The sequence below is a fragment of the Bubalus bubalis genome, chromosome 4 (assembly GCF_019923935.1).
Source record: "Bubalus bubalis isolate 160015118507 breed Murrah chromosome 4, NDDB_SH_1, whole genome shotgun sequence".
Classification (NCBI taxonomy): domain Eukaryota; kingdom Metazoa; phylum Chordata; class Mammalia; order Artiodactyla; family Bovidae; genus Bubalus; species Bubalus bubalis.
Genome location: NC_059160.1, coordinates 36,608,781 through 36,629,480, shown reverse-complemented (window position 1 = coordinate 36,629,480; position 20,700 = coordinate 36,608,781). Strand labels below are relative to the sequence as shown.

Below are 20,700 nucleotides of genomic sequence, written 5' to 3'. Positions count from 1 at the left end.
ACTAAAGAGCCTCTTGATGAAAGTGAAAGAAGAGAGTGAAATAACTGGCTTGATGCTCAACATTAAAAAAAAACTTAAGATCATGGCATCTGGTCCCATCACTTCATGGCAAATAAAAGGGGGAAAAGTGGAAGCAGTGATAGATTTTATTTTCTTGGGCTCCAAAATCCCTATGGAGAGTGACTGCAGCCATGAAATTAAAAGATGCTTGTTCCATGGAAGAAAAGCTATGACAAACCTAGACAGTGCTTTCCAAAGCAGAGACATCACTTTGCTGACAAAGGTCCATATAGTCAAAGCTATGTTTTTGCCAGTAGTCCTGTACAGATGTGAGAGTTGGCAAATAAAGAAGGCTGAGCTCCAAGAAATTGATGCTTTTGAACTGTGGTGTTGGAAAAGACTATTGAGAGTCCCTTGGACTGCAAGGAGATCTAACCAGTCAATCCTAAAGGAATCAACCTTGAATATTCTTTGGAAGGACTGTTGCTGAAGCTGAAGTTCTAATACTTTGGCTGCCTGATGCAAAGAGCTGACTCACTGGAAATGACCCTGATGCTGGGAAAGATTGAAGGCAACAGGAGAAGGAAACAATAGAGGATGAGATGGTTAGGTAGTATGCACATGAATTTGAGCAAATTCTGGGAGATAGTGGAGGACAGAAGAGCCTGGTCTGCTCTAGTCCATGGGGTCACAAAGAGTGAACACGACTTAGTGACTGAACAGCAACAATTTTTATTATTGTTCAATATTAGATATTAAAATTTTTCATTATGATTTCTTCTTTGGCCCAGAATAGTTACTTAGAAATGAACTTTTAAATTTCCAAATACACTTGCAAAATTTACACTTCTTTGGCTATTGAACCTTAATTAACACACAACAAGAGAATGTGGTTATGATGATACCAGTTCTCCCAAGATTTGTTGGGACTGCTTTATGGTCTATTATGTCTTCAGGTTTTAGAACTATCTTCTCATGCTCGAGTAGAATGTGAATGGGTACAGGATTCCTTATATGTGACTAGCAAATAGAGCTTATTGTATTTAAATCATCCATCTACTCACTAATAATTTTGTTTTCTCTCTTTTTTCATGGTCACAATTTTATTTATGAAGTTCATTTGTTCAACTTTTTAAAAATTATTTTTTAGTGGAGTATAGTTGCTTTACAGTGTTCAATTAGTTTCTACTGTGCAACAAAATGAATCAGCCATACATATACATATATCCCCTCCCTTTTGGACTTCTTTCCCGTTCAGGTCACCAGAGTGCATTAAGTAGAGTTCCTTGCTATATAGTATGTTCTCATTAGTTATGCTCTGCTGACAAAGGTCTGTATGGTCAAGGCTATGGTCTTCCCAGTGGTCATGTGCAGTTGTGAGAGTTGGACCGTAGAGAAGATGGAGCATTGAAGAATTGATGCCTTTGAACTGTGGTGCTGGAGGGGACTCCTGAGAGTCCCTTGGACAGCAAAGAGATAAGACCAGTCAATCTGAAGGGAAATCAGCCCTGAATATACTCGTTGGAGGGACGAGTATATTTCAACTGATGCTGAAGTTGAAACTCCAGTATTTTGGTCATCTGATAAGAATGGCTGACTCATTGGAAAAGTCACTGATGATGGGAAAGATTGAGGGCAGAAGGAGAAGAGGGCATCAGTGGATGAGATGGCTGGATGGCATCACCGATGCAATAGACATGAACTTGGGCAAACTTTGGGAGATGATGAAGGACAGAGAGGCCTGGCGTGCTGCAGTCCACGGGGTCACAAAAAGAGTCGGACAAGACTGAGCAACTGAACAACAACATGAGTTATGTATTTTATGCACAGTATCAATAGTGTATGTGTGTCAATCTCAGTCTCCCAGTTCCTCCCCTATTCCCCCCAACTAGGTATCCATACATGTGTTCACAATGTCTTTGTTTTCTTGATGTAGCCATAATTGAGAGAGATTTACTTACATTTCTTACTGTAGTGGTAAACTTATCAGTTTCCCCTGTAGTTCTATTAACCTTTATATGTTTTAAGTCTATTTTATTAGATAGATAGAAATTTTAAACTGTTTTTAACTAGAAATAAAAACGTTTTATCATTTGCCAGTTATTTTCTTCCACTTGTGTTGATATTGTTCCATGTCTTCTGGCAGCATTACTGCTGTTGAGAAGTTTATTGTGTATTGTACGTGGTGGTTTAGTCACTAAGTCGTGTCCGACTCTTGTGACTCCATGGACTATAGCCTGCCAGGCTCCATGGGATTCTCCAGGCAAGAATACTGGAATGGGTTGCCATTTCCTTCTCCAGAGGATCTTCCCAACCCAGAGATAGAACCCTGGTCTCCTGCGTTGCAGGCAGATTCTTTCTCAACTTAAGATATGAGGGAAACCTCGTATTGAATAGTGGTGCTTTGATTCTGATCTTACAACTGCTCAGCTCAGTCTTTTCATTCGTATCTGACTCTTTGCATGTTACTTAAACCTTATTATTTTTTTCATATCAGTTAGTTTCTTTTTTATATTTCCCATACCTGAGACTTTGTGCTGAATTTGAATAATTTCTTTAGACTTGTCTGAGTTGCTTTTCAGGTATGTCTTATTTGTAGTTAACTTCACTTCTTTTAAAAATTTCAGCCATTATACTTTATCACACCTGTCATTTGATTAAAAAATCTTTTTGGTCATTTTTATTATCTGTTGTCGCTTGCTAATTTTTGTGATTCCATGTGGCTATTTTATGGCCTTGTATGTAGTGCTAATTCCAGAATCTGAAGTACTTGTGAATTTCTTATGTTTTTTTTACACTTGTTTCATTATCTATTTGGTCATCTTTGATTATGAGCTCATATCTTAATTTAATAGACTTTGTTTTTAGAGCAGTTTTAGGTTTAGAGAAACATTACACAGAAAGTATAGTGAATGCCTATACATCTGCTCCTTCCTTCCCTTCATTTTTCTATTATTAGCGTGCATGCAAGAAAAGTTGCTTCAGCCGTGTCCCACTCTTTGAGACCCTATGAACTGTAACCTGCCAGGCTCCTCTGTCCATGGGATTCTCTAGGCAACATTACTGGAGTGGATTGCCATGCCCTCCTCCAGGGGATCTTCCTGACCCAGGGACCAACACTGAGTCTCCTATGTCTCCTTCACTGGCAGGCGGGTTCTTTACCACTGGTGCCACCATTAATTAATATGGTACATTTGGTGCAATTGATAAGACAATACTGATACATTATTATTAACTGAAGGTCATAGTTTATTTCAGGTTTTGCTCTTTGTTGGAAAGGCTACCCACCCACTCCAGTATACTGGCCTGGAGAATTCCATGGAGTCGCAAAGAGTTGGACACGACTGAAGGACTTTCATTTTCACTTCACACACACAGAACAGAAAGGAAACAAAGCCTGGCTCCCAAGGAAGATGGAAGGTCTGACCAGAAACCTGTGTTAGAACCAGGGGTACCTAAAGGAAACACCCAGTGATAAACCAGGGAAACGCATGGCCCATGGAAGAGCAAAGGGGTGCCTGTTTTGGCTTGGTAAAAGCCAAAATGGGGAGAAAAACTCTCCTGAGCTTAAGACAAGTGCACTTGCACTCAAGATTTGGGACTAGAATTCCCACTAGTAAAAGGCCCCAGAAGTTCCAAGTCAAAAACTCTGATTAACATATTCACAAAATGTCATATCCCAAAGTGGCTCTGTAAGGCAAATGAAATCTTCTCTGGGTTAAACAAACCCCAGAGGAATTCACATATTCCAAGGAATCTAAGTTCATAATACACTTTTAAAATTACGAAATATCTAAATAAACACATTCCCAAGGACTTCTACAGAAGTAGCCAAGTTAAAATTCAAATGGCCCTCCTATTACAAAACCACTCGATCCTAGATACAAAGCCTATTTTAAGTATATTTCTGGGCTCACTGGAAATGGAGGACAACTCTAAAGACCCCACCCTCCATCTGTTATTGCTGTTGTTATTTAGTCGCTCAATCATGTCCGATTCTTTGTGACCCCATGAACCACAACATGCCAGTTTTCCCTGTCCTTCACTATTTCCCAGAGCTTGCTCAAACTCATGTCCATTGAGTCAGTGATGCCATCCAACCAGGTCATCCTTTGTCTCGCCCTCCATCTACCAAGTAAGAAAAGTAACCTCAAACCTGATCAGAGAGTTCTAAGCTTCTGGGCAACGTGGTAAGTTTCCCTGAAGACAAATGCCAGTAACTCTGCAACTCAGAAAGACAAGTTAACTCTAAGCAAATACCAAGATTGGGGCGCTAAATCAGACTCCTGCCTTCAGACGTCTCAGGCTCACAGCGCCCTCTGGCCACAGGTTGAGGTAATCCCACATACTGTAAGGAACAAAACATGCCATCTTTCAGCCCCCAAGATACCAACTCAAAACCTACACCCAAATGTTTACAGCAGCTTTACGCAAAATGGCCCCAAATTGGAAGCAGAGGTCTTTTAATAGATGAATTAGGATAAATAAACTTTAGTATATCCAGATAACGGAGTAGTAGTCAGCGATAGAAAGTGCTTACAGGTTACAAAAAGAACAAAAGAACCTCAAATGTATATTGCTAAATGAAAGAGGCTAGTCTGAAAAAGAAGGCTGAGTGCCAAAGAACTGATGCTTTAGAATTGTGGTGCTGGAGAAGACTCTTGAGAGTCCTTTGGACAGCAAGGAGATCAAATCAGTCAGTTCTGAAAGAAATCAACCCTGAATATTCATAAGGACTGATGCTGAAGCTCCAATGCTTTGGCCACCTGATGCAAAGAGCTGACTCATTGGAAAAGACACTGATGTTAGGAAAGACTGAAGGCAGGAGGAAAAGGGGTCAACAGAGGATGAGATGGTTGGATGTCATCACCCACTCAATGGACTTGAATTTGAGCAAGCTCAAGGAAATGGTGAAGGACAGGGAAGCCTGGCGTGCTGCAGTTTATGGGGTTGCAAAGAATCAGACACAAGTGAACAATTGAACAACAATGAAGTCTGAAAAAGCTACATACTGTATGACTCCAACTGTATTCTGGAGAAGGAAAAACTATACATGAGACAGTAAAATGATCATGGGTTCCTCAGAGATTCTGGGGTGTAGAGATTAAAAAGAGAGGAACAAACAGGTGGAGCAGAGAGGAATTTTAGGGTGATGAAACTCTTCTATATGATACTATGCATAGCATTACACATTTGTCAAAACCCATAGAGTCTAACAACACACAAAGTGAAAGTGAAAGTCACTCAGTCGTGCCCAGCTCTTTGAGTTGTGTATGTGTGTGTGACAAGTGAAAACTCAGTTGTTGGTTATCAACTCTGGCTGATGCCCTTAAAGGCCAACAAACAGGTCAGTGCTTGATTATTACTTGGAAATGTCATGTATTTTTCTGGTTTCTGGCTTCCATTTGTTTCTTTCTCTTTACTAGTAGGAGATAGTTTAGGACTTCCCTGGTGGTCCAGTGGTTAAGAATTCGCCAGCCAGTACAGGGGACATGGGCTCGATCCTTGGCCTAGAAAGCTTCCACATGCTGTGGGGCAGCTAAGCCTGTGTGCCACAGCTGCTGAGTGTACACACTGCAACTACTGAAGCACAGGTGCTCCAGAGCCCATGCTCCGCAACAGGAGGAGCCACCATAGTGAGAAGCCCACGCACTGCAAGGAAGAGTAGCCACCACTCGCTGCATTGCTCGCAGCAGTGAAGACACGGTGCAGTCAAAAACAGAGAGAGAGAGAAAGAGAGAGAGAGATAGTTTAAATGTTGTTTTTATCTATCACTTCTGCTGCTGCTGCTGCTGCTAATTCTCTTTAGTTGTGTCTGACTGTGCAACCCCATAGACGGCAGCCCACCAGGCTCCGCCATCCCTGGGATTTTCCAGGCAAGAACACTAGAGTGGGTTTCCATTTCCTTCTCCAATGCATGAAAGTGAAAAGTGAGAGTGAAGTCGCTCAGTCGTGTCCGACTCTTAACGACCCCACGGACTGCAGCCTACCAGGCTCCTCCATCCATGGGATTTTCCAGGCAAGAGTACTGGAGTGGGGTGCCATTGCCTTCTCCAATCTATCACTTCTGGATGTTGTGTAATCAGAGGGATTTCTCTTTATTTCAACTTTAGACAGTTCTTAAAAGTAGAAAACTCTTCTGTATTTTGAACCCATATATTTATCCTTGTAAGATCTTTTTGCTGATGCTAGATTTGAGCCAGTGTGAACCATATCTGGGGCTTCCCCTGTGGCTCAGTGGTAAAGAACCCGCCTGCAGTGCAGGCAACATAGAAGACTCAGGTTCAATCTGATCCCTGGGTTGGGAAGATCCCCTGGAGGAGTGTGTGGCAACCCACTCCAGTATTCTTGCCTGGAGAATCCCATGGACAGAGGAGCCTGGTGGGCTGCAGTCCATTGGGTCACAGCAAGCTGGACACGACTTAAGTGATTGAACACACATGCATGATCAGACCATATCTGAACCTGCTCTACTTGATTGCTTTCATGTTTCTCCAGAGCACCACTCTTCTTTTGAACATTCTGCTAAAGGTACAACTTTATACCTTCACCGTCATGCTTCCATATCTTTGTACACACCTGGATTTCTTGTTTCCTTTCTTAACGTTTGATATGTAGAATCAAATCTAATATCTGAGATATGATGCTTGCTCTCAAAGATAACACACACAGAATAACACCCAGAAAACAGTATGACAAATGTATGATTAAATATTGAACTGTTGTATCACAGAAAAGAGAGATCAGAGTGGGCGTGACTGTGTGGAGAAGACGTCACTGTTTTATTTATTTATGGCTGAGCTGGGTCTTTGGTGCTGCGCGGGCTTTTCTATAGTTATGGCAAGCAGGGGCCACTCTCCAGCTGTGGTGCGGTGGCTTCTCATTGCACGGCCTCTCGTGTTGCTGAGCATGGGCTCTAGGGCAGATGGGCTTCAGTAGTTGTGGCTCGAGGGCTCAGTAGTTGCAGCTCCCAGGCTCTAAAGCACAGGCTCAATAAGCTATGGCACATGCGGGCTTAGTTGCTGTGTGGCAAGTGGGCTCCTCCCCCGACCAGGGATCAAACCTGCCTCTGCTGCATTGGCAGGTGAATTCTTTACCAGTGAGGTGCCAGGGAAGCCTGGCTTCACTGTTTTAAAAGGTTGGGAGGATTTCCTTGGCTACTAATTCAGGAATAATCACAAGAGAAGCAGAATTCAACAGGAATAAGTGGTTTGTATTTGAAGTGGCTGGAGATTGGGAACCCTTGAAGATTTGGGGGAAGGATGGCTCAGCAAAAAGAGCCTAAAGGTGGGGACCAGTTAGGAGCCTCCTGTTCAAATTCAGGTGTGAGGTTAGGTGAGCATGAGCTCTGGAGGCAAAAGTAGAAATGGACACAAGAAGAGAAGCCAGGAGAATGGTACATTTCTAATGGATTAATATACGGAGAAAAAAAAGTGAGAGACTACAGAGTTACTAACTTGTACACAGCCAAATAATCTATGTTATGCAATGAACCAACTGCCAGAGATAGTGACAATTTATTGTAAACAGGATGAAATATATCACAATATCAATGGAAACAGCCAGTAGCAGGCAGCATGCACTCTGACAAGCCAGTACAGATAATAATCCTTTGTTGTGTAGTAAATCTTTACAAAGGCTCTAAACACAGGATGATTGCCATTGTTTTAAAACAGCTCATAATGTTCTAACTTTGTGCCTGCTTAGACATCAGAAAACCAGATAACAGTACAGTGAGTCTTCATTTTGGTAATAAGAAATATTTCCAATAGCATAAAAGTATTTTTCTTTCCCTCAGTGATAAATTTTGTTTATTTGGGTCAATAACTGAACTGAACTGCTGTGCCTTTCTTAGTCGCTTCAGACATGTCTGACTCTTTGCGACCCCATGGACTGCAGCCTGCCAGGCTCCTCTGTCCATGGAATTCTCCAGGCAAGAATACTGGAGTGGGTTGCCATTTCCTCCTCTAGGGGATCTTCCTGATCCAGGATGGAACCCACATCTCTTGCATTGGTAGGTGAATTCTTTACCATTGAGCACCTGGGAAGCTCTGATAATCCACCTACTAACACTACCAAATCTCAGTGTAACCAAAATTATCCTAGTATTGTAGTTGATCTCGTATAAACAGTGGAGGATGGAGTAGATTGGGTCTTCTAGTAAGCTCACTGCATCCCTAATATGTATGAGCTTTATTGCCTATTATATCTTACAAGGTTTCCCTATTAACTTACTTTCAAGGGCATTAAAAAGGGCATCGTTCCTGAAAACTTAAAAGCTAGGGTATAACAAGTTGACAGTCTCTGTAGCATTACTAGTTCATTACATTCAAATGCATGTTGACTTCTAAATATAAGAAGGAGGGATTAACTCAGGAAATAAGATCTGAGTGGGTTAAATCAGGATTGCCCTTTATGCTCATCCATCTCTTAACAGTTGAAAAGCAAACCATGGAGGCATCACAGGACTTCTAACAGAAGTTCCCACTTGTGTTAAATATTTTGGTTGTTAATTTTCCTTCGCAATGATTGTGCTTCTTTGTTGGTGTATGTATATAGATTTATCTCCACAAATGGTTGCCTGCTCCTTTAAAGAAAAAGGGTGGGGTGGGGGAGCTTCTGTCCTGGCTCATATATATGGTAAAGAATCTGCCTGCAGTACAGGAGACCCAGATTCAATCCCTGGGTCCAGTAGATCACCTAGAGAAGGAAATGGCAACCTGCTCCAGTATTCTTACCTGGAAAATTCCATAGATAGAGGATCCTAGTGGGCTGTAGTCCATGGGGTCTTAAAGAGTTGGACACAACTGAGTGACTAACATTAAAAAAACAAAAAGATTACAATCTTCACAATCTAAAGTCTGATGTTTAAACTGTCTAGTTTTTTTTTTCCATCAAGGACTATTTTTTCTTTGGGGGTTTCTGATTGATTTTTTTCATATCTCTGCATTCAAGATTCCTATGTGCATGTTTTCACTTCATAATTTTTTTTGTCCTTTTAATAGGTGTGTGATGTAAGGGGCAGAATTAACTAGAAAATGTCCCTGGGGGTTTACTCTGGGTTGCCTAGACAGCAGGCTTGCTGTTTGCTGGAGTCTGGGTTGGGGGGTGGGGCAGGAGCTTCTCTCTCAAGAGGTCCTGCACTGATCTGTCTTCTCATGCAGACCCCTGGCTCTTGCCTCTCAGCAGGAGGAGTCTCATTTGTATGGGCCTCATAGCTGGTGATCCTGATCAGTTCCTGCAAACAGCAGGCACCTAAATCCAGACTGCTTGGTGCCCAGGATGTTTTGTGTACCTTCAGAGACCCCTTATTCTCCAACTTGCTCTGTGAGAAGTTGTGCTGAGATGGGGCGGAGGTTGTTAGTCAGAAATGTAGACCTGGGATGGCGTCCAGCAGGACAGTCACACCTCTCTAGGGTGATTGAAGGCTGGAGGACACATGCCTTCCCATCTCTGCTGACCCTTGGCTTGCGTCTTCCCCGCTCCTCCCTGCCCCACCACCCTTTCCCAGTAAGACTCTCCCTAATCCCTGCCAAGTGATGCTGTGAGTCCTCCTGACTATGCAGCAGCCACACAGGGGTCTACCTGGGGTGAGAGGTTATTCCTCACTTTATGATTATTTTAAACATGTGCTTGTGTATGCTAAGTTAATACAGTCGTTTCTGACTCTTTGCGACCCCATGGACTATAGCCCACCAGGGTTCTCTGTCCATGGGATTCCTCAGGCAAGAGCACTGGAGTGGGTTGCCATTTTCTCCTCCAGGGGATCTTCCCGACCCAGGGATCAAACCTCAGTCTCTTAGGTCTCTTGCATTGGAAGGCAGGTTCTTTACCACTAGCGTCACCTGGGAAGCCTGTTTTTAAAACATACATAAAGGTCTTTTCAGAAGGTTTCTTAATTGTTTCATTTCCATGGGAATGACCGAGTCTCATTATTGAGTTTTTTGTTATCTACCTTAGCATTCGCTTTCCTCACAGGTATTTAAATTTTAGTTTGCAGATTTACCTTTCTGAGAGAATGAACTGAGTTCCTTCCTTCCTTCCCTCCCGCCCCTTTTCCTTCCCTCCTTTGCTTTCCCTCTGCTTTTCTGTCGACAGCCCTTCCTTGTCTGATGGTTTCTGTCTTACCTCCACATCCCAGTGCTCTTTAAAAGCGAAGCCCAGTTTACATTCTTTGCCGACCACTTATGATCTTTTTTCTTTGATGAGGTAAACAGGCAAGGAGGCTGTTCCCTCTAGAAAGGTATCTTGAAAGAAAGCTATGCTTTCCCAAGTATTAGGACTTTGATTCTGCACCGCAGGGAAATAGTTTTATATAAACTTGGTTTCTCTGGCAAAACTTGTGATTGACTAACTAACTCTTGGCAAAAGTAACTGATTGGATGTCTAACCTTCATGGCTAGGTACAGAAAGTGTCCATGAGTTTCCGACAGAATCTTCCTAGATGATCTGACTTATGTGGAACTCTAAGGTAACTGGATAGAGAACTTTTATCCATTTATTTGGGAGAGTGCTTGCGTGAATTTTCTTTTTATGGAATTTGTTTTCTTCATTTTCTGTTTTTGCCCTTGACCTCCTTGTATGTTTATTTTACTTGTTTATATCAGATTACGTATTTCTGTCCTTTATGTCTGAGCTGATGTTACTGAAGGTGATTTCTGCACATGAGTATCACTTTAATAAGTCCTTTCACAAGACATGCAGCTGAAAACTAATTTTTAGTCTTGAGCCAAATGCTGCTTATACACATCCTCATTCTATTTGGTTATAATGCAGATTTTTAAAAGTAGTGCTTTTATCTCCTGAATTGGTTTCTTTGAGTTATTTCCAGGATAAGAATCTTTTTTCTCCCTCTTGTCTTCTGGCCTGCATTTAAAATTAGTGCTATTTTATTATTTCCCTTCATGTTGTAGAGAAGGTTACTGTTTTATTTGTTTTTTCTACTTTGCCATTTGTTCTCAGTTTCATTTGAATTTGGTGATCTCGGGTGGCTTTGGCCTGCAACAGCTTGAAGCAGGGTTTCAGTTGCTCCTAGAGATTGAGGTCAGTCCTCAACAGTGAGAGCACTGAGGCTGCGCAACTAGACCTCAAGGGACCAGTGGCCAGTGACAAGGCCCTGGCCCGTCAGCTATGTAGAAATGAATTTCCACAGAGAGATGGAAAGTAGTGAAAGAAGTAAAGTGTTTTAATAAACACCCCTCCTAATGGAAGAGAAAGAATACTTGTGGATAGACACACGGGTGATCTCAGAGAGAAAGTCGTGTCCTCATGGAGGTTTGAATCCCTTTTATGGGGCATTTATTCTGGGTTTCCTTTGGCCAGTCATCTTGCTTTGCCTGGTTCCGAGTCCATGTTTGGTGTGTCTCAGGGTCCTCCCATATGTGTGCACACAGCTCTTAGCCAAGATGGATTCTAGTAAAGAGGCCTGTGGGTAGGTTAATATCACTTACTAAAATGTGATGTCCCCTCTCTTTTGATCTCCAAGGGGCCTTTCTGTGAATATGTAGTCAGGGAGGTCTCCTTGACTTCGAGAATGAGAAATATGTGGTCCCTATCTCTTACCTGGACAGGGCTCATCTCCTTTCTTGCTCCTGCTATTTTAGAGTATCTTTCTACAGGGAGAAACCAGCTGTTCACCCTGAGGCCCATCTAGCTCCTGCCTCATTGGTAGCGAGGAGTCTAACTTCCTATGTTTTTTTTTTTTTTTTTTTCCCCCTCAGCAAGTGGTTTACAAGGAAATTATAGAAGTTGATTCATTCAAATCAGAGCACACCTATGGCACTGGGCCAGAAAGCAACATTTCTGTAATGACTGCTTGCTAAAGAGGGAGTTGAAAAGAAGGTGCTGGTTTCTTCCCCCGCTTCTGTCCATGCAGCCCTCTCTCACAGCCGCATCGGGGTTTGCTCTGAGGGGACTGCGACTAGGGTTGCTTCCCTCACATATGGCAGGTACTAGGCATGTTCTCTAAGGGCTCTGTTGCGTTGCTGTTTCCACTTCCTGCACAGTGCTATGTTATTCTTGGTCACCCTGCTAACTAAAGGGTTGCCTTTCCTTTCTACATTTTATATAACACTGCTGAGGATCATATTAAAAAGTATTATAGTTTCCCTGGTGGCTCAGTTGGTAAAGAATCTGCCTGCAATGCAGGAGACCTGGGTTCAATCCCTGGGTCAGGAAGATCTCCTGGAGAAGGAAATGCCAACCCACTCCAGTGTTCTTGCCTGGAAAATTCCATGGACAGAGGAGCCACGACTGAGCGACTAAACCACCAAAGTATTATAGAAGGTGTTATGTAAAAAGTACTGTACATGATGTGCCATAGGTGCTCTAGTGGGTTCTTATTGCACGCCTATGGGAACAGCTCTTAGTTTACTTTGAACATACCGATCATCAGTACATTCCCTATTTTTCTGAGTATCACTTTAAGCAACGAGAAAGCACTCCAGTGGCACACACTTTTTTGTTACTTTATCAGAGATACTAATAGTCAAAGAGATTTGTGGTGTTTTCTAGGACATCTGATTAAACATCATCAAATACTAATTAAATGACATCAAATGAATCAAAAAATGTCAATATTTGTATTGTCTTGGGACAAAGGAAAAGCAAACATGTTTGGAGTAAGACTGAGAGTATGGTTTACCCTCTAGAAGGGTAGAAATTTGTGCCCAGGTTGAGGGAAATCTGGAGGAAGATTATCTGCCTGTATTAATGTCTTCACCAAATCTTAGAGCAGCCTTAGGCGTCAACCAGGGAAGCCGAAACTGTCGATCATGACCCCATGATGGTCTGTATTAGCTTTACTGCCACGGTCAGATAATTAGATTCAGGATGATGTAAGAGTTTCTATAACCCCTTGAATATCATCATAAATGGCTGGTATGTGATGTAACTTTTAGATGGATGGGAGAAAAACATACCTCATCCTCCCATGGCAGGGCTATCATTCAGTTATCTGAAGGAGGTGATATTTAATATGAAGAGCTTCAATTAAATTATAATCTGGTTGGTCAGTCAAGCATCAAACTGATTATTAGATTTTTTTTTAGGGTGTTTTGGAGGGAGGTGAGAAGGAGAAAGGGTGGCATTTGACATCTGAAGTTGGGAGGAGGGTGACTGGTAAATGATGCCACTGATTCGGTTGAGTAGTAGATACAAGAAGAGAAGGCTAGGGATCCAGATGGTGAATAGAATGCTTTCCAGTCTTGCTGACTTGATAACATTGCTGAAGAAGGACATCCTTTCACTTCACTGGGGTTGGGACAAAGCAAAGAAATGCACTAAGCTATTTTAATCACAGCTGTGGTGGATGTAGGCGTTTCTACATTGTAGGATTTGGAAAGTTCTTTTTTAAAAGCATGACTGACCTTGTTTAAATTAAGGAGCCAGATCCTCATTAACTTGTGCACATGTTTAGTTCCCCATATGATTCATACAATATTATTTTATTATATCATTTTTGCTATTTATCTAAAAAGAGTTTCTTTGCCTGATGCAAAATAAGTGTGGGAGCAACGTGATGTTCAGAGCCAGTATTTGCTTAGGTATTCACTCTGAGCATGTCTATGTTGACCATCTAATTTCTAGACTCTTCCAGAAATTTCTAGACCCTTCTAAACTATCCTTGCTATGGTATTTCAGAATATACTGCTTTACATTACTGTTGTTGTTGTTCAGTCACTAAGTCATGTCTGATTCTTTGCGGCCCCATGGACTGCCACATGCCAGGCTTCCCTGTCCTTCACTATCTCCCTGAGTTTGCTCAAACTAGTGACACTATCCAACCATCTCATCCTCTGTCATACCCTTCTCTTCCTGCCTTTGATCTTTCCTAGCATCAGGGTCTTTTCCAATGAGTTGGCTCTTCACATCAGGTGGCCAAAGTATGTTACAGTATATACTATGCAATTAAAAATCTAGCTGCCTCAATAAAATCACTTGACTGGTTCCCATATTCCATTAGAGGAAATAAATTCAAATTCTTCCAGATGATAGGAAACAATTACAGTAAAGTGCAAGTATTTTTGCAGTCCTTTCTTCATCACTGTTGTCAAAAGCATAATTTAGGTATTTACCATAAGCATGGCACTGCTCTCAGTGTTACACATTTTTTTCCTGAGCCTCCTCAACTCTGGGATTCTGCATAAATTACACTTCTACATTTTACACCTTACTAATATGTTGTCATTAGCATAAAGCCAGGACTTTGTAGATTTGGCCACTAACCTAGGAACAAAGAGGTATAGGATATAAAAAAATATATAATCAATTTCTTTCCTTTCTGGAGGAAGACAGGGCAACTTTACTTGGAACATCTTGGCATTAAATAAGAAAATAAAACCTAACTGTAGTTATATAGTTTACATATTTCTTAAATTCCCCTGATCACTGCTTTGGGATCATCCAGATGTTCTATGAGTTAATATTTTTGTTCGGTTTAATTACATTGAATTATTTTCTGAAATTAAAAGGGGCCGTTCATTGAATTCTCCAGCATTGCCTCCTTTGTTGACTGCTGGCAATTTTAAATTAAAATAATTTTTCTTTATAATTCCCATACTTAGGAAGTTTAGCATTGTCTACATCCTCCCTTGGGCAGAACTAAAGAGCATAACTTTTGTAATGTAGTACATCTTCCCTGAGATTACTTTTCTTAAAACAAGACAGTTGCTTTTTCTGCAGGCCGTTGCTTGAAAAATAGACTTAAATATATCTGCCAAAGCTTTGCCTGTATATTTGACTGATTTTTTAAAAAGTTGAAATATATCAGAAAGATCTCCTTTCCACCTTAGGAGCTTTGTCAGTCTTTAGACTTTGTAACATCTTAATCTTGGATTGGAATACAAACTTAGTTTTCTTTAATATTTTTTCTCTTCCAGAAAAAAATGAATATGGCCTTTTAAAATTCAACCTTCACCTTTGTGATCAGAAAAAGGAAATTTAATTTTATTTCTACCTTTGCAATGTCTACTTCTCATCAATAAATTATGTTTCTATCAAGTAGAAACCCTGCTTCTCTCATGCTGTGACCTCCAACCTCTTCCATCCAAATAGCTTCCATTCACATGAGGCATGGGGGCCCTTTCCCTCTTCTATTAATACGTTGGCCTCACTTACGTATATATTTTTACATTTTCTTCTGTAACTTTTTTGAATTTACTTAGTGTTTATTGTCTTGTAGATACTATCTCCCATTCTTTTTTCTCTTTTGTTTACCTAGGGTGGAAATTGGATTGCTTTCATTTCCTTCCTAGGATTTATTAGCATAGATGACACAACCCTGGAAGGTAACAGGAACAGTGTTAATGCTTTCAGTGTTTTTATTCGTGACTTTTTGTGGTTCCAATTCCATTCAGTGAAAGTGAAAAGGTGGTCAGAAAATCTTGGAGAATATCCTGTCATAATAAAACAAAGTGGAATTTAAAGACAGTGGTAGTGAACCAGAGAATCAGATGCTAAAGACAATTTTAGTAATTGAGTCATTGACACATAAAACAATTTTAGTACAGTAGATTATTCTTTCGAGAAACTTAGTGGGGGTAATAATCCAAGATGCAAGATGAATTCCCAGAATGCACAGTGTCATGGAAAGTGCTCAGTTAGCCTCAACTTGGGTTGTAGTTTCAGAGTTCAGAAAGAATCAGCAGAGGATAGAAAATTTTCACCTGCAGAAACAGGGATGAATCAGAGAGAAAAGAGATGGAATTTAAAAATCTGAGTATCAAAAGTTATTTTTCTCTGAGACGTAGCAGGGAATGCAGACTGTTTTGTGGATGATACTGGATGTTTTCAAATGCTGAAGAGACAGCATCATGTAGGGGAATTTTCTTATGCTCAGTAAAATGAGAGAAGAGTTACTTGCTAAGATGGAGTTCAGATTGAGAGCCTCCATCTTGGATGATGTTCGCCTGGAGAAAAGTCAAAGAGAAACATGGAGCTTCCTGAGCAGTGGTGGTAACTCCATACCTGACCAAGTCATTCTCTTGCTTGAAACCTTGGATCAGAAATCTTTGACTAGCAAGGAAAACACAGTGATTTTTCTTTCTTGGTTTGAGTTTATTTTGTGATTTGTCATGGAATGCAGTAGGAAAAATAGGGACAAATAAAATTGTGTCAATTAACTTCATATTTTTTTTTTTTTTTTTTACTTTCTCCTAAGCTTAGATTACCTGGAGAAGGGAATGGCAACCCACTGCAGTATTCTTGCCTGGAGAACCTTAGGGACAGAGGGCCTGGTGGGCTGCTGTCTAGGGGGTCGCACAGGGTCGGACATGACTGAAGTGACTTAGCAGCAGCAGCAGCAAGCTTAGATTGGCGTCCCATTTAACTGTGAGAGCTCAGCACCTTCAATGAAGTCAGGAATACAGGGTGTTTTTTAAACCACCCTTGATATTCATCCCAAGTGCAATTTTGTACTAGTTGTAAATCAGGGAGATGGGCAGGCCCCACTCCTCCTAATTGCCTCCTTTTGCAGCCTGCTTTGTCAGTTCTTGTCAGTTTCTATACACCACTGTGCTTTCCTTTCTCCAGCACCTTTGGGTAAGGTGACTTCACCTAACCAATGTCCCCTGCCCTTCGTGTGTCTCTCGTACTTAACTGAACTGTTTTCATCTTTCAAGACCTTGGCTTAAACTTGCCCTCCTTCATAAAGCTGTCTAAAATTATATCTAGTCTCCTTCTCTCTGTCTCTTTGAATAGTAAATTCTGCTCAGTTCAGATCTTTGTTTTCATGTTTCTCCCTGCTTCCTTAGGTAGACTGTAATTTCTTGTGGGAAGAACCATATCTTCTATTTCTTTTATATCCACTCACCATTGTCTAGTACCAGGCATGCATTAAGGATTAGTAAATGTTTGGAGATTGTATTACAACTGGTGTTTTATTTTCATATGATGACTCCAGTAATTGGTATTTAAAATATGTACATTCCTTAATATTTGTCTTTTATTGTGCTACTGCAGATAATGGTTGTTATAATAAAATGTTTCTGGTGTTCTAGGTCCTATTAATATACTTTGTTAATTTAAAATATTTTAAATTTACATTTTCTTTTTTTTTTTTAATTTTCATGGTCTATATGTGGTTGTTCACCCCCCAGTCATGACTCTTAAGAATGTCATGGTAACCTGTCAGAGAATTCTTGGTTTGAGGTGTTTTTACCTCCCATCTCTGAAATTTTGCTTCATTATGATATGCTCCTTCAGTCTTTTTTTTTTCCAGCAGTTTATCCCTGATAATAAAATTTTGCCTGCTGTGCCCTGAAATTTTACCATTCCTTTTTCTATAGGCCATATAAGATCTGATACATTTAGCATAAGGAAATGCACTGAGAATGTTACCTGTTATTCCTTTCCTTTCTAACTTACTCATTAATTATTAGTAATGCCATAGATCGTGTAATGTCTTCTTCTCTTTTGGCTGCATTGGGACTCCCTGAGGCATGTGGGGGCTTTGCTAGTTGAGGCACATGGACTTAGTTGCCCCATGGCATATGAGATCTTAGTTCCCCAACCAGGGATTGAACCCACATCCCCTGCATTGGAAGGCAGATTCCACTGGACAACCAGGGAAGTCCCAGATCTTGTAATTTGGTTGTTATTGGGAAGTGGTCATTTGCATGACTCCTTGAAGCCAAGAAGCTTTTGATGAGATAAAAAAGTACCAAAGAAACATTTAAGTTGAATAGTAAATTCATCACAAAATAACTTCAAATGTATTTCTTATTTATTGCAAAAGAACCAAATGTATTACGAAGCTATATAGAACATAAAATACATCTATGTGTTTATTTTAGGACTCAAACATTTTAAGTCCAGTGCAAGATGGAACAAAGAAACCTCAGATTGACAGCAATAAGAGCAACAACTATCGGATTGTAAAGGAGGTCAGCAACTAGTTTTATGTGGGTTTATTTTTGCATGGCAAAAGAGTTTTGCCTGTTGATTATATTTAATATTGTATTTTCTATGGTTAATGATTTTCTTCTTGTTTGGAAAGATTTTGATTAGGCTCAGTAAACTCTGCGTCCAGAACAAAAAGTGTCGCAATCAACATCAACGATTATTGAAAAATATGGGAGCCCATTCGGTGGTGTTGGATCTGCTGCAGATACCCTATGAAAAGGTGAGTTTTTAGGTTCTGTTTTCCTTTTTTAATTTTGAGGCAATTTCAGTATAGCAAAGTTGCAATTAATATTTTCCCCAAACCCTTTGCAAGTAAGTTGCCAACCTGATGCCCTACTTCCCCTGGGTCCTTTAGTGTGTATTCCCTGTGAACATCACCCCATGATACCCTTCCAGATTGAGAAAGAACATGGCACTCTGCTGCCATCTCATCCTCACGAGCCATTCACGTGCTCCCATCATCCTAATCACGTCCTGTTTGACAAAAAGATCCACTTCAGAAACAGGTGCTGTTTGGTGTCATGTCCATTTAAACCTCCTCATCTGGACCTCTCATGACCTGGACACTTTTGAAGACAGACCAGCCATTCTGAAGACTGCCTCTTCATTTGGATCATCTGACTTTGCCTCATGATTCAATTTAGTTATGCATCTTTGGCAGGAACGTTACAGGAGTAACACTTAAGTTTTTCCCACCGCTTCCTATCAGACAGCGTACAATTTTGATTTGCCTCATGACCGGTGATGTTTACTTGGGTCACTTGATAAAGATGGTGTCTGCCAGAATTCTCACTGTGAGCTGCTCAGTTTTCCTCTTTAATAAATATTTTGTGGCACAGTTCTTTGAAACTAAGTAAATATTCCATTTTTGATCAAAATTTCTTTTTTTAACCTTTTAATTAATTTTTTTAATTGAAAGACAGTAGCTTTACAATGTTGTGTTGATTTTTGCTGTATCAGCTATAAGTATACACATAACCCCTCCTGTTTGAGCTTCCTTCCCCAAGTATCCCACCCCGTTCTGTTCATCACAGAACACTGAGCTGAGCTTCCTGTGCTATACCGCAGCTTCCATTAGCTGGCTATTTTTATTAAACCTTTGATTTATTCATTTATTTATTTTAGTATGGACTCATGGATGCTCATTTCATGTAATAGGTTATATTAGGTTTCTATCATTATTTATTTTGATTGTCCCAAATTGGGGTTAGTTGCCTGTCCTCTAACATGGCCTCATCAGTCTTTGAGTGATTCATCACTTAATTGCACATTAAAATGTTCCAGGCTCACCTTGCATTTTTCTTGTTCCACCTGGAATTAGCTATTTCTTCAGGAAGCTCCAGATCCATTTGGGGGAGAATGGTATTTGGGAGAAAAATTCTGAGAACTTAAAGTACTTATTTCTGTGGGGGTTTTGCTTCTTCAGGTCCTCTAGACAGGTCTAGAGAATATATGTGTGTGTGAATATAATTACTCACTTATTAATATACTGTTTATAACCCATCTTCCACCATCACTGCTCCCCCTTCCTCCTGATGAATGCTCTCTGCACTTCACTCAGGCTCTGACCTCCATCTGCAAGTAGATGCCCTATTTCTCTCTCTTGGAAAGCAACCATGCCAGGCCATATACCCTTCCCACTTGGACTTTTCACTTCTCTTATTGAATTGCCCCCTGTCTGACTTAGGTGTATTTTAATATGTATATTTATAAGGTTGGTATAATTCAAACTATGTTAGAGAATACAGTAAAAGAATTATTGAAAAGCAGCCAAACGTATTAACTCCTTAGTATTTATAATTCAAATTATTATATCTTTGATATTGTAACACAGGCATATGACATGTAATGAAGTCCCTTTTTCTAAAAATATAACTATAGTGTTGAGTGTTTTACTACTACTTTATATTTGTGGGTTTTCTATTTTATTATTAAATTTTTATTGAAATATTACTCATTTACAATATTATATTAGTTTCAGATGTCCAGCAGAGTGATTTGAAATATTTTTATAATCACAAAATGATGTCAACATACAAAGTTATTATAATATTATTGGCTATATTCCCTATGCTGTACATTACAACCTTTGTTTATTTTATAACTAGTTTATTTTATAAGTGAAAGTCTGTAACTCTTAATCTTCCCCACCTAGTCATCCCCTCATCACATTCCACTCTGGTAACCATCAGTTTGTTCTCTGTAGCTATAAATCTGTTTCTGTTTTGTTTGCTTGTTTATTTTCTTTTTTAGACTCCACATATAGGTGAACTCATGTAGTGTTTGTCTTTCTCTGATTTATTTCTGTTACATAATACCCTCAAGGTTCATCAATGTTGTCACACATGACAAGATTCTGTTCTTTTTTGGCTAAGTATTATTCCATTGTGTGTATATCTATCTATCTATCTATATGTGTGTGTGTATATATATATATCTCACATCTTCTTGACCCATTCATGGAGACTTAGTTTGCTTTTGTATCTTGACCATTGTAAACAATGCTCCAGTGAACATATGGGTGCATATATTTTTTTGAATTAGTGTTTTTGTTTTCTTCAGAAAAATACTCAAAGTGGAACTGCTGGATCATATGATCAAATCATATGTTTGATCATATCAAACATAGTTCTGTTTTTAATTTTTGAGGAAACTTTATACTGTTTATATAGTGGCTATTACCAATTTATGTCTCCACCAACAGTGCACAAGAGTTCTCCTTTCTCTAAATTTTCACCAACACTTGTTACTGTTTTTGATAATAGTCTTTCTAACAGATGTGAGTTGATATATCACTGT

The 20,700-nt window shown here is 40.0% G+C and overlaps 1 protein-coding gene across 2 annotated transcripts in view; it reads left to right on the top strand.

Moving 5' to 3' along the window:
• The window catches only part of ITPR2 (inositol 1,4,5-trisphosphate receptor type 2), a 589,849-nt gene that overhangs the window by 252,103 nt on the left and 317,046 nt on the right, over positions 1-20,700 (top strand). For both annotated transcript variants that reach the window (XM_025285009.3, XM_025285008.3), the window contains 2 exons: positions 17,793-17,882; positions 17,996-18,121. In XM_025285009.3, coding sequence (XP_025140794.1) covers positions 17,793-17,882; positions 17,996-18,121 — 216 coding nt within the window. The remainder of the gene's footprint in view (positions 1-17,792; positions 17,883-17,995; positions 18,122-20,700) is intronic.